The 13,887-nt window shown below is 37.7% G+C and overlaps 1 protein-coding gene across 3 annotated transcripts in view; it reads right to left on the bottom strand.

Annotated features, from left to right (window-relative positions):
- Positions 1-6,772: 6,772 nt before the first annotated feature.
- Positions 6,773-13,887, bottom strand: part of LOC144666339 (protein HTATIP2-like) — a 148,498-nt gene continuing 141,383 nt past the window's right edge. Inside the window, exons 1-6 of one of the 3 annotated variants that reach the window (XM_078527788.1) lie at positions 12,000-12,162; positions 10,804-10,918; positions 10,074-10,174; positions 8,825-8,968; positions 8,106-8,208; positions 6,773-7,168 (exon numbers count right to left, since the gene is read on the bottom strand). In XM_078527788.1, coding sequence (XP_078383914.1) covers positions 7,002-7,168; positions 8,106-8,208; positions 8,825-8,968; positions 10,074-10,174; positions 10,804-10,918; positions 12,000-12,128 — 759 coding nt within the window. In that variant the 5' untranslated portion in view covers positions 12,129-12,162 and the 3' untranslated portion in view covers positions 6,773-7,001. Of the gene's footprint in view, positions 7,169-8,105; positions 8,209-8,824; positions 8,969-10,073; positions 10,194-10,803; positions 10,919-11,999; positions 12,163-13,887 lie in introns of those variants that run through there. The other 2 variants (XM_078527862.1, XM_078527922.1) reach the window with 2 other exon arrangements.

Below are 13,887 nucleotides of genomic sequence, written 5' to 3'. Positions count from 1 at the left end.
CTTTTTTGCATGAAGTTAGTATGAGTAGAAGGTTTATCCTGGGCATTGTTGTTCGAACATATCATGGAAGAATTCAAACGTCTTTCAGTTCAAGCATTTTTTTATTTTCGCGGAGTAAATGCTGTATTTGTCAGACGCGACGGCTGGGTGCTTTGCGACTCATACACTTTGGCTTGGTTAAAAAAGGTAAACATTGACGTTTGCCTTTGTTTAATCGAAATATTTGTTTCCGTTCGAGTTAGAAAGATTTCTACTTGGCTTAATGCAGAAAAACAACGCATGATCGCAGGTTAGGCTACGCACGACAGAGTTACCTTTTGTCTCGTCACGCAATCTTAACCCCACATTGAGAAGTAAATTTTCGTTTGGATATTACCAAAAGCCGCTTCTCCTCGCGTTATTCTTTACCTTACGGCTACACATGCCATTTCTAACGACTACATTTCCAGCAAAACAGTTGCTGTTTATTTTTCTAATGGCGATGCATTAACTTCTGAACAGAAGAAACGTTTAACGCTGCTTCCACCGGAAGTAATTTCACAACAGGCTACAAAAACACTTATAAATATCACTTAACACATTTAATGATGTTGCAATTAGCGAAGCGCACTAATGACGTCACAGAATTTGACCCCCGGTGTGAGTCAGGCAAAATTCGGACAAACAAACCGCTCTCTGTAAGAGCAATGTATGGTTGGCGGGCACTTTGTAGGCATATTTAGCAATTGTTTCACAAAACCATGGCCAGATTGGCTCGGAATTCGGAAAACCTTACCTGTGCAACGTAGAAAGCTCAAACCGTGGTTTGAAACAAAAGGTTTGTCAAACAGAGCGATTATTCAATAAATGTGTAAAATGTTTTACCGGCTCAGTTATTGAATGGATTATAAAGGCCCGATTTGCTGCCGGGATTTGCTGAAAGAAAACATTTATTTTTATGAGAAATGCAAAACGTTTACACTGTTCTTAGTGGCACATTTTGCAACACAACAGAGCTAACCTCAGATTTATGCCACCACAAAATTACACAAAGAAACGCTCGTCCGATCGGTCCCCTTGCCTGACCCGAATATTTAAAGAGGTCAATTTCGTTACACAATTGTCGCGGCAAATACTATTTAATATACACTGATCGAGCTCGGCAGCTGTAGCTGCAGTCTGTAATAGTAATGGGGATAAATAACAGCTTTATTAAAATCAAACCCGCGCCGTCAATTCCATTAGAAAGGCGTTCGAATAGCATAATATTTTCGCCCTCTATCTATCATGTGTCGAAACAGATCGGATGGCCGGCGATCAGTGCCGTCAAATTCGGGAAGAATTCTGAATTTCTTGCAACCGACGATCTTTCCGGTGCCTAAATGAAGCAAACATACAAGTGCTATCCTTCGCAATTATATAATTCGATAGTAATTCGCTATCCGCCGCTTAAATTTCTCGACAGCCTGAATAATTTTGCAGTGGGAATCAAGGTGACATTGCCGGATCTTCGACTAATAAATTCAATTTTGGGCCATTTTTTGGATACCTTCAATACTGAGAATCTCGGCCTCAAATTGTGCCTTTCTCGCCCTTTTTTTCTTGTCAAGAATGCGTCTCCTCCATACAAAGCTTTTGCACAAACTAAAATTGTTGTCCGACTCACGCGGGGGGGGGGGGGGGTATCATGTGGCGAAATCTATTTTTAATAATAGTAATAGTGCGCTTCGCTAGATATGATGATGTTGCAATTCTAAATTGTGCAACTCAGCAGAAATAATCAATTGTTACGAAATGAGTTCCCTTTGGTTAATTATTAGCAACGTTTTAATGTGTGAAAGACTTGTACGAGTACAAATTTGCGTTGACTTGTTAATCGTTTTAGGTTAAATTAATATTAGCGCCTAAAGACTTGTACTAGTAAAAATTGCGTTCTTAATCGTTTTAAACTTCGCTGCCTTCGAGCGCTGAACCCCTTACATTCTTAATTGGTTATGTGACGTAAGATTTGGGCTACTCACGTTTTTGATTCTTATATAATGTTTGTAAATTTGACAAGTCACGTTTTTTCTACAAGAACGGAAGTGCTGAAGCACAACTATAGAGTGACACTTTACAAGTCACGCGCTTTGATCACCCACAGCGGAAAGTATTCCCTTGAGAAATTAAAACAGTCCCTTGAGAGTTAACAAGAATGCGATCCCTTCCGGTTCAGATTTTAGCCCACGTAAACGCTATTCCCCTACTTTTTGCCTGTAAACAAGCAAAAAATGTCGAAAAAACGGGGTCACCGCGCTACTTTTTGTGTAAAATGGATTGGAATTATAGTAAGTATACGACCCGCGAGTATTAGCAACCCTAGTAATCCGAATGAGGAACTATTGTTTCTAGAAAAAAGCATTTTTAATGATAATGATAATGATAATGAATTTATATAGCGCATTTTTCATCATATATGTTCATTAAAGTATTATTGCATTAAAGTATTAGTCTAATTCAACAAAATAGACTTTAATCTTAAATTAAAAACTATTCTTATTGTACAGGAATTAAGATAATGAAAGAAATTAAAGATTTCGCTTTGTGCGCACGTGCTTTTACGGCATTAAAATTAAAATATCTCAATGTAGAATTTTAAACTTTTCTTTAAATCGCGATATATTGTAGACAACCGTATGACATTTAAATTAATGCATTAAAAAATGGGGGTCACCGTGCTCGTTTAAGAGAAAATGACTATTTATTTCCCTACCGAGCTTAGCCTGAAGGGAATCTCGTAGTGTTCTGTGTGCGTGCGCTAAATGACGCGAAAACTTATGCGCAGCAAGGATGTGCAATGCAATTCCGTGGAATCACCTTAGGTGGATTTCCACTGACGCGTAAATATTTACGTACGTAAAACGTGCGTAAAAAAAGATACGTAGGCAAATTTCCACTGTCGCGTAAAAAGTAATAAAAAGCGTTTCTTTTTTACGTGCGTTGAACGTACGAAAATGTCCACCATCCTGAATTATCAAGTTGGTGAATAGTGCGTGTTATTGGAGGAGTGAAACAATAAATTGTTTTTCCTTTAGGAAAAAAAATCATTAACTTTTTTATGCAAATATCTTGTTGTTTGACTCTTTCAACATGGCTGCCATAAAAACACTTTGTACCACACGCTAGTAAAAGAAATGACCAAGAGGCATTTTATAAATACTTCCGAAAGACACCATCAAGTAAAAAAATATTTGAGGCAACTTTTCTGGATTGTCGGTTCAAAGCCTACGTGACCTGACGCCAGGCGTTTTCTTTCACTACTGCGTTCGTGTAATTTGGTTTTGTAGTCAGTTCTATTATTGTTGGAAATGTTCGGACTTTCTCGATGAGAAGTGCTTCTACATCTGAATGTTTTCCCATGTAAATCGACGGCGATTTAAAACAAAATGGTTTTCCACATGGTAAGTGGTGTCATGTGACAAAATCCAAAAGTATGAATGGGTAAATCGCTGCGTAACCGCAGACAGCCGCGAAAAAAGTTGAACTCAGTTCAACTTTTTTAAAAACACTCGCGATCGCTACGTGCGTGTAACGTACGTAAATGCCGAGAAAAAAACGTGGCATTGGAAATTGGACAACGTAAATTCGACGCACGTAATCGTGCGCGTAAAATTTCATTTTTACGTGCGTTTCCAATTTTTACGTACGTTAACGTGCGTCAACAAAAACGCGACAGTGGAAATTCACCTTAAGGCTAATCCTGTTGTGAATTTGATTTTGCAAATGCTGTCGTTTTTAAGGTTGCAGGGAAACTTTTTATTAACCGTCCGTCTTTGGGCTTGAATGTGCGACATTATATTGGATGTTCCTGAAATGCATTTAATATTAAAAATTAAACGTTCAGCGCTTAAAATTTTGTTGCAAAAGTACAGTGCTTAAAACGAGGAATTGTTACAATAAAGAAACGTTGCTCCACAAAACTTTCGATAAAACTACTCAAGACACGAACCTTTCTCGCCATGTTGGAGTACTGGTAACTGAGATGTCACCAAAACGAATAAAAACAGAAAATAGAATTTCACCTCCGTTGTTACAAAATGAACTTCCTTTAGCAACTGACTTCGAAATCATACCGTATCGTCTTACAAACTAAACCCATTTGTTCGGAACGAAACTGACCAATGATGAAACAAGCCTTCTTCGTGAGAAGCCCGCTCCCCTTAAAAAGCCAGTTTATAGTAATATAAAGGGCATCATCCTGTAGTAGCCGGCTAAGATTACTCGATTATTACTGAAACCGTTTAAGACAATAGTCCTCGTTTACTTGTTCTTTATGTATCTAAGTTGAAGGCGAGTCTATTTTGATAATAATTTCTGCTACTTTTGTCTTAGCCTGCGAATATAGCCGCCGAACGCAGCAAGCGGATCGGAGCGTGAGAGGCGACTGTATTCGCAGGTTACTTTTGTCCTGTACAAACTAAATCAACAAATACGGCGTCCAGAAACGAAATGTTTTTAGTAATTTTTCGTTCTTTTCTTTATTCATTGTATTTTTTTGTTACTGTAAAACAGTGGGAAGGGAAGCTAAAGCCTCCCTAGCCCCTCCCTCTCCGCGGTCCCTGTTCAAGGGTAAACTTTGATGGAGAGGAAAAAATGACAATTTATAGAGACGAAGATTTACGAGAAGCTTGCGCATACTTTACCAGTTGCTATCGTCATTACGATAACTACACACAATTTTCGTTAAAACATCATCAAAAGCAGCCCTCCAGACTTTGGATTTCGCACAACAAAGCAGCAGAAGACAACAAAACGAAGTCAGACAGTTAAGGAAAGAAGAAATCACTAGTTTGCAAGGGAATACGGAAGAGGTGCGAGGCAAGAAAATGTGCGATCAAAGACCAAAGAGCTGACCGGCACATTACCTTACGCCATAAGTACTAGACCGGCTGAGATAACCGTTCAATCTCAAGAAGACGTTCAGGTGTTGTTCAGGTCCAGGAACGAGAAATACGCCCCGTTACAAGATCAGCCCCGTAGTAAGAGTTATACTGAAGAAAGTCTAACATATACTCCTAAGACAAGTATGCCAGTCAAACTCTCCAAAATGTATCTTGGGCAGAGTAACTAATTACCACTGTAGTCGGACAATATCAGGATACACCTTCACTCTGACTGAAGAATAGGATAGCCGACAGTGTCGCCTAGCCACTGGAGACGAATTTGACAATGAAAGCGGCCGGGAAGACGATGCCGAATTAACTACCTGAAACTAAATGTGCCTGGGCCCAAGTCGATGGTCCAGTAAGGGAAGCTGGAGTGAGTTCAACAGGACGGAGAACAACGAGCTTTATACCGAGTTAATCCCGTTTCTCGGCTGATACCAATTCTGTGGAAGGTTTTCTTCCCAGGGGTTTTCTTACGTACTGTGAACAGTGTCGCGGAATTTTGAATTGTTTCGTTATGAGATACCATGTGACTGTTTTGAAAGTTTGGTCAACGTTTTGATTAACTCGTATTGATCGTGTAAAACGCAGTTTTTGCAGTTGTGTACAATGCTATCAACGGAATAAAAAGTCAGACACTTAACATGGATGCGGCGTTTAAACTGGCGTCCTGCCAAAACATGTTAGTTAAGTTCATTGCCCTGTATTGCATCGCGCACCCTTACTGCGCAGAATTTTACGCGTAATTAGCGCGCGCACATAAACAAAATGGCGGCTTTTTTCTATCTGGCTTAGTCCGCGAGAGAAGTAAATTGCCGCTTTCTCGTAAACGAATCTGGTGACCTATCAATTTTTTCTCATATTTTGGGTGTAGCGATCAAATTCTTTCTGTAAAATGAAAACAGATCAATTCTTGTGTTTGAAAAATAAATTATCGCTAAAAACGTGCACTTCGCTAGTACTAGTACTCGCAGAAGAATTTTAAAGGAATTATATGGAATATACAAGGTGTTCCCGCTCCTAAACGAATCTGGTGACCCCCCTTTTTTATTTCAAAATTTAAGTTCCCTTTAAGTAATAAACCAGTAGGCGAAGTTTGGTTAAAATCTTTGTTCAGTTCTATTTCAGGGTAATGGCCTTATTTAACAACTATGCACCGAAATGGAGGTGGCTAGTGGTGGATATTTACCGAGCCGCGAATATCCACCACAAGCTAGATAATATTGCTGAGATAATATAGCCCGAAAGAATGATTTTTGACTAGTTTTTCCCCTTCAGAGATTACGATTTTCTAGCGCGCGCGTTGTTCGAAGGTGAATAGCAAAGGATTCAATTAGCGCGCGCCAAAAACGCTATCCACTGTTTTAGTATATACTTATACTATTTATGACGGGATGTTGTTTCTTAAAGCTATACTCCTACTTTGCAGAACTAAGGTACGTGTTTATTTCTTTGTTTCATTTCTTACATTGATAAAAACAGTACTAAAAATACAGTGTTAATAAACAGTCAAAGAGGGGCAAAATTCAAAAATCACATGATTTGAGTTTGAATTCCAAAAAGGTTGGAATCTGGAATCCAGAGGTCACAGAGGCTTGGAATCCGGTCTCCAGAAGGCTGCAATCTGGAATCCAACACCTCTGCGGATTCTGTTTCATGAGGCGAGTGAGCGGGCTAGTTTGTCTTGTTTTTGATTGGATAAAACAATTCGGAAACTCCGGCTTCAAGTGATTCGACGAAGACTTGCCAAAACTGGCCCACTTATTTCCCCGACTGGTAGTAATGCAAAACCAACGTAACTACAATAAGATAATTTTGAACACTCGTCCCGAGTGAAAATCTTATTTATAAAACGAGACAAAATTGTAATTAAGAGAGTAATATATTTATTATATTTAATACCTGTAATAAAAAGAAAACTATCTGAACCACATTACATTTCATTTTTGCTAGAATATATAACTTCATGTATAGAGGGGAACTGTATCTTGTATTGCATCTTAGCATCTTTTACAAATGATATAATTCCTGTATACATGTGGGAAAATTAAATACTGAAATACCAACAACTGTGCAAAATCAGTTTCTAACTCCTCTTCAACTTGTTGAAAATAATGCTAAGATCTCTGCATTACTTCCATAAGTTACAGCTGAAGGCGTCTCTTCCTGGGCACCTTCATTCTTTTTACTCCTTGCACTGTTCTCAGCATCAGCCACTATTCCTTTTGCAACGTTGGCTACAGAAATAGAAGGCGCCACCCAAACTGAAAAAATGTATATATATGAAAATTAGCAAATTTACCTTTGAATTCACAAGATCAAAATTAGGCAAAAATTAAAATTCGTGGAGTTGTGGTGTTATTAATAGTACTTTGGCTTCTCAAACTCATTAATTAATTCATCAAGCTAAAAAAGGAATTTTAGTTTTGAATGAGAAGGGTGAAAACGATTTAAAAAGTGGGAGTCCAAAATTTTTTTAAGGCCTGACGTTGTCCCCATAGGAGGGCCTGAGGAGCATGCAAGGTGTTTTTCTGCAGTTATGAGTGCTAAGGTATCTTAAGATTTCCAAATTTGCTAAAAAAAAACTCTTTATACAGTTATTCATATTAATTTTCTCTGAAAAGTGGCCATCCATAGGACTCCTGGACTCCCACCTGGCTAAAAGCCTGGTGAAAACACATCCCAGTATTTTATTACTATTATATATCGATCCTTCTTATGGGAGACTGGAAGATTCAGACTGCATTCAGGAGAGTGGGCATAGATACTATTGAGCCATCAGCATATTGCTTATTTAAAAAATACTGACTATTAAGCTTTTGTTTTCGGCCAATGAAAAGTGGCTATTACAAGGTGGCTCTTTTTTTGTCGATAACTATTATTAATTATTAAAACTAGCAATGGTATATTGCAATGCCTGCATTTTGATTGGTTAACAGGCAATGGTATATGAGCTCATATACCATTGACCACAAATATGGTAGCCAATACACGTCTTTAAATGAAAACGGCTGGGGAGCTCAAATATCACAATTCCTTCAGGCGTTTTTAATAAAACAATTATTCCACTCACCCCTGTTGGACATGAGATCATTAAAGCCAACTCGGCGCTACGCGCCTCGTAGAACTGTACTTTCTACAAGGATTTTACAAGGCTATTTTTAATAAAGTTTTCTTTGATATCTATGTGGCATTACTTACGTGCTATCTTTTCTAAAAATCTTAGTTTGCTCCCTCGATCCATAAAGCCAGGTCTGAAAATGCTTGTTTTGGGAAAATGCATCTCCTTCAAGGCATCTTCCACCTAAATATAATTTTAGAAATTCGTGGGCATCTCAACAACAGGTAGACAAGTATATACACTACATGGCTTTCACAACTGAAATAAAGCCTTGGCATTCCCGGCCAAATTATGGGTATGTGCCACCCAACAGGGTGGTGATTTTGGGAGTCCCGATCTAGGACAGGGTATCCTACTCAGAGACATTTCCTAGATTAGAAGGGTACATATGATACTTTGAATGCACGAAAGTTTCAGCTTATCAACAGCCAGCCAGGAAAACTCTCAAAAGAAAGGTCTTACATCGGTCTGAGACCAACTGAGAGAAAAGACTGAACAGAGTTTTCCCTTATTTTTATATTAAATTCCAGCAGAATAGTGCACACATTTTAGGAATTGACTGCTCTGGCCAAACATTTCTGGTTAATAACGAGATTTTCTTCATGAATGGACCAGTCTGGCCAGCTGGTTCTGACTATTTAAATGTTAAGTGCTCTAATTAAGTCTCCAACTTGAATTTTATTAAAATAGTTTAGTGCAAATTATTTTCAAATTTCAAACTAGGGTCTTGGAATCTCAGCAAATGTCACCATTCTGTACTCTCTGAAACAACTACAATTTTTTGAGTCATTGAATTTACCTCCCCTTTTGTTTTTAGGTACAGGAAAAAACTGGATGACGCAGCTCCCTGCGAAGACACATACGACATATGGGGCACATTGGCTTCTTTTGCAACTTTTGCACAGTTAACAACATAGTCGTAATCCACGTGTTTGAAGGCAGCCTAAAAATGAAAATAAAAGCAAACCTTTACCAAGTTTGTAAAAACTGATAGAAATAGTGTAATATTCTGCCCTGGGTATTGTTACTCATAATATGTAAATACGATATGTGGAATTGTTCTGGCTTGGGGCAAGCCCAAACTAGGCTCAGCCAGGGAGGGTAGGTGGGGTGCCAACCCCTTGATGTCATGGACTGGGGTTGAGTGCACAAGGAAAAGCATGTGTTGCCTGAGTTTTATACTGTTATTTGCATATCATTAATTCATCCCTAGGGCATCTATTACCAGTTCAAATTGACTTTGAATTGTCAAATGTAAGTTCTGATGTTTCAGTCAGAAAAGAATTCCCTAACTGAACATTGCTTTACAAACCAATAAATAGTACATTCAAAAGGATTGTAAATGCAAATCAAGTTTTTCTTTTCACCTTAGTTTGTAAGCCATTACTTAACAATGCATGAATCATGCGCTGGAACATTCGGGACAATACCTTGTTCAAAACTTAGAAAAATAATATTGAACTGGCAATGGAGCAATCTGATTGGTTGATTTATTACATAAGTGGACGAAGAGCCACCCTTTGGAAGTGCCACTTCAAATTCCCATTTATTTATTATTATTTATTTAAGTTGTTAGCCCTCTGACTACCTCAGTCATGTAATAAGCTCACTTACGTAATTTAAATTTAATTTTACAAACCACTATTGATATTTTACTTTTATTATGTTTGGCTTCAGGCCATTGTTCTCATCTGATCACAACTGATCTGATTTAAATGATTTTTAAAATTCAATACAAAATTGACTCAAAAAAATTTAAAATCTTCTAACAAATTTTTTCATTGATAAGTCGTCTTAAATGCTAATTAGAGGTATACAATTAGAATAAAGAATTTGGTACTTCATCAATTACAATAATTCTCCCAAATATTGATGAAATTACTTCATTCTTACCATTTTGACCAATTGCACTTCATTAATAATATATTTAAAGCATTGGGAGACACTAACAATTAACCGCCAAGGGAATTTTAAATTACTATTACATAATTATTATAATTTTTAACTGCATGTAGCAGTGTAGGTAATATTTCTTTACCATGACTTACAGCAGATCCTGCAGCACCTCGTGTGGTACCCAAAGCACAAAAGAAAACATCTTTGTCCTTAAAATGTTCCCCAGCTGTTTCACTGTTTATCGTCTCAAAGTCTGATAAATAAAATAAAGGCTTTCAATAAGTAATATAGTAATTTGAATCTTAAGTTAATGTAGGTGTATAGGTATAAGTCTGTGACAAGCATTGGCGCATTGGCACAGGATTTTCAGGCTCATAGGAAAGATAGCCATGCCATATCACAAAGTCTTTTATTTGTCATTCAGCACTATTACTGAAATTTGTTGCTATCAATCTGCCAATCTATGCTCGTGGAGTATGAGAGATATACTAGTTATGCAACGCTTTCAAGTGGTGTACTATGGAATATCCCACGAGTCACTTGTATTTTCTCGGTATACACACGAGCCTTTAGGCGAGTGTGTATACGAAGAAAATACAAGTGACAAGTGGGATATTCCATAGTATACCACGAGAAAGTGTTGTGTAACTATTTTATACCATGCCATAGAAAATACGCTTACTAAATTTCGTCGAGAATACCATCGCAGCGCACGATGGGAAGGTTGGGTTGAATACCGTCGAATATACAACGGCTTTCCTGTATTCTGATTGGCTGTATTTTCTATGGCATGGTATAAATGGCTGGAACTGTGACAGATCAATTTCTTGTCCAAGGAGGCAACATGCCCACAAATTAGGATCAGGATCTATTTATATGTACCTACAACATGTTGCTCTAGTCTCCCTGAATCTTCCTCAGCTTTTTGGTCAATAGCAGAGTATGCTTCAGGAACTGTGGCATTTCTCCGGCCCAAAGAAACAACTTTTGCTATATGCTGCAATCAGTTTATAGAAAGTTATATATATTTTTGTGGTTAAATACATATTTAACTACGGTACTATTATTTGATTATTTTATAAGGCACCCTAACTAGTATTAACAAATTTCAACTTTTTTATAACTTTTTTGCCATAAGAGGCATCTGAGATTCTTAGGCAGGTGGTGTTATGTGTACAGCAGCAGATTATGGAAAAACCATTACTATTTGGATAGGATATAAGAAATTTAAAAAAAAATGTTTGCAGAGCCTGAAAAGTCAAATTAAAATATAAATGCTTGAAAACATTATTATTTGGGAAAAATAGTTTCACAGGTGCATAAATTAAAACAAAAAACATTTTGGCGAGGAAAATTATATTTCCTCCTCCAGGGGTGTCAAATGGTAAATGCGAGACTTTGCGAGACAGCGAGACTGATTTCTTTTCTGCGAGCCCAAGACCTTTTGAGAGTTTTTAGCCTTGCAAAAAAAATCGAGACTCCGAGAAGGCGTTAAAGAAAAATTCGAGAAGACGAGACCCTTGAAATTTGGCTAAAATTTTGCGAGACACGCATTTTTTAAGGACCATTCACCACCGCTTCCTCCACAAATTATGCCCCGCCTTGCCTTATTAAAATACCTTTTTAAATAAAAAATTAAATTAAATAATAAAATTCGTGCATTTTTATGTTATTACTAATTATTTCTCCCTTTTCATTTTTTCTTTATTATTTTAAAAAGCACAAAACGAAAGTTTTACGCACAAAGTAAACAGCTAAAATTTATCTTCTGCACATTCACCTGATATAAAGAAGAACGTGGCTGAGCTTGTACTTATGCATAAATTTGATCAAAGTGATAATCGAGTTGATGCGATTGGAAATTGCATTATAAGACATGAAGATTTTTACGAAATGGAAACTAGAGCAATATTTTAATCAAATACATACAAGACAGAGATATTTCACCATATCAGCCACAAAGATTGGTACAAAATTAAGTTCGTGCCAACTCACTGAAAAGCAAATAAACATGTACATGCATGCGATGATATAGCGATAGTTTACAACGGAATTACAATACCATGGCTAAAACAAACCTTAGAGCTCAAAAGTTCTCCCAGTAAACATTCGCCTACAGCCCCAGTAGTTCCAATCAAAACAGCCCTCATACCTAGAGGCTCCTCAGAACTTTGCTGTGTTTGAGTTGAACCTCCACCCTCCGCCATGTTCCCTTATTTACGTAATAGCCCAGAGATCATTGCGTGCTTAGATTCTAATATTTTCGCGTGGTCGCGCGCTAAACTTCTCGCACGATTGACGATTTTTTCAATTTTGGCTGATAAATTTCCTCAGTTATGTTTAGGGTTGGGCAATATTTTGAGAACTTTCTTTTCATATGTTATATGGTGAATTTTTTCGGGGACGGGGTGTATTTTGGAGGAGGTCTACTTCAGATCTGTATCAATCTAATGACTTGTACTTAAACATCCCCTGTAGCTATTTATGACCAAAAAGGTAAACGGCTCGACAATTCAACTTTTTAAACTTTTTTTATGTAAATAGATCATCTTTTAGATTTTTTTAGCGATTGACATTTGTACATTTGTAAAGTTTTATCCAATTCAACCTTTATACAGGGTGGTAAAGGGGTTATGCGTGACGCGTGATTTGGGCCACAATTAGCGCGTGATACGTAAAAACAGCTCAAATTTGGCCGTGATCCGTGAATCGCCAGCCTAGTGGGACGCGTGATCTACTTATTTTTAGGACCGTGATTCGTGATTCCTACCGAACACGTTCGTGGGGAGACCAAAGATAAATAACGTACTCATAACTCAATATACGGTAGTGAAGCAAAATTGACAAACGATACGAATCATGAAGCCAAATATTTCAGTATTTTATGTGGTGGGCGCGTTTTATTGGCTCGGTGTCCCTTATGTCCTTTTGGACTTGTCTCACCCTGAGAACTCGCCTGAGAGATCAAGTCTTGCTACTAGGCTATAGAAAGGTTAATTCCAGACAAATGGTCTAAAAAATTTGCGTGATTCGTGATTTGAACAATTGAAGGAAAATAGGCTCGTGAATCGTGATTAGTACCCCCCCTTTACCACCCTGTTTATATTATGCTGTAATTTTAAAGCTTCAATAAAGAATCTATCTATCCATCTACAACCATACCGTTTAGGGATTTGAAAAAGTTGAGGTATTTTGAGCTGTATCATGGCTTTACTCACACTTCCCTGTTTCTTTTTGTTTTGGCTCGAGTATTTCTCCAACGAGCCCGGCTATAGGCTCTAAATCTAGGCTCGATTTCCATCGCCAAAGAAGTAATAATAAACCGGGGGAAAAACAAGCTGAACTGGGCTTTTTTAAACAAGCTGGATGGTTATAAGACAAGTTGTGAACGACAAACGTGAAAACAAATAGCATGCGAGCAGGTTAACGTTTGGGGACCAAACCACACGCGAGTGGCGATGCTGCGAGAAAGAGTTGGAAAGCAACCCGGCGTGCCCAATCGATGAAATCCGATAATCGATAAAATCGATTGTAATCGATAACAATCGATAGCAATTAATCGATTGATATCGGAAATCGATGAAAATCGATGAACCAAAGAGTTGTGAGTATCGATTTTCATCGATTTTCATCAATTATCATCGATTTTTAACGATTATATCGAGTGTCAGTTGCAAAGTCGTTTGCGCTAGGCATTGGCAATTGAGTCTAACCTATTGTATTTTTTCCTCTTCACAAAAAGTGATCTGTTGTGCAATTGCTGCTTTTCCTCTAAATGTGTAAAAATTACGAAACACTTGATTGAAAGTGTGTTCAAAACTCTCTTCGAAATGTTTAATCAGTTGAAACCCAAGATTTGTAGACAATACCCTCTAAATAGCCCTCCATAATCTCTGATGTGACTTCTTCAATTAAGAAGAGACCCAGCCATTTCCCCCTTTTTCCACGTATAGACTGACTTCACTC

Source organism: Oculina patagonica, chromosome 1 (assembly GCF_052425735.1).
Source record: "Oculina patagonica isolate OP01 chromosome 1, crgOcupat, whole genome shotgun sequence".
Lineage (NCBI taxonomy): Eukaryota > Metazoa > Cnidaria > Anthozoa > Scleractinia > Oculinidae > Oculina > Oculina patagonica.
Note: the sequence above shows the minus strand (reverse complement) of the source record. Positions and strands in the feature narration are given on the sequence as shown.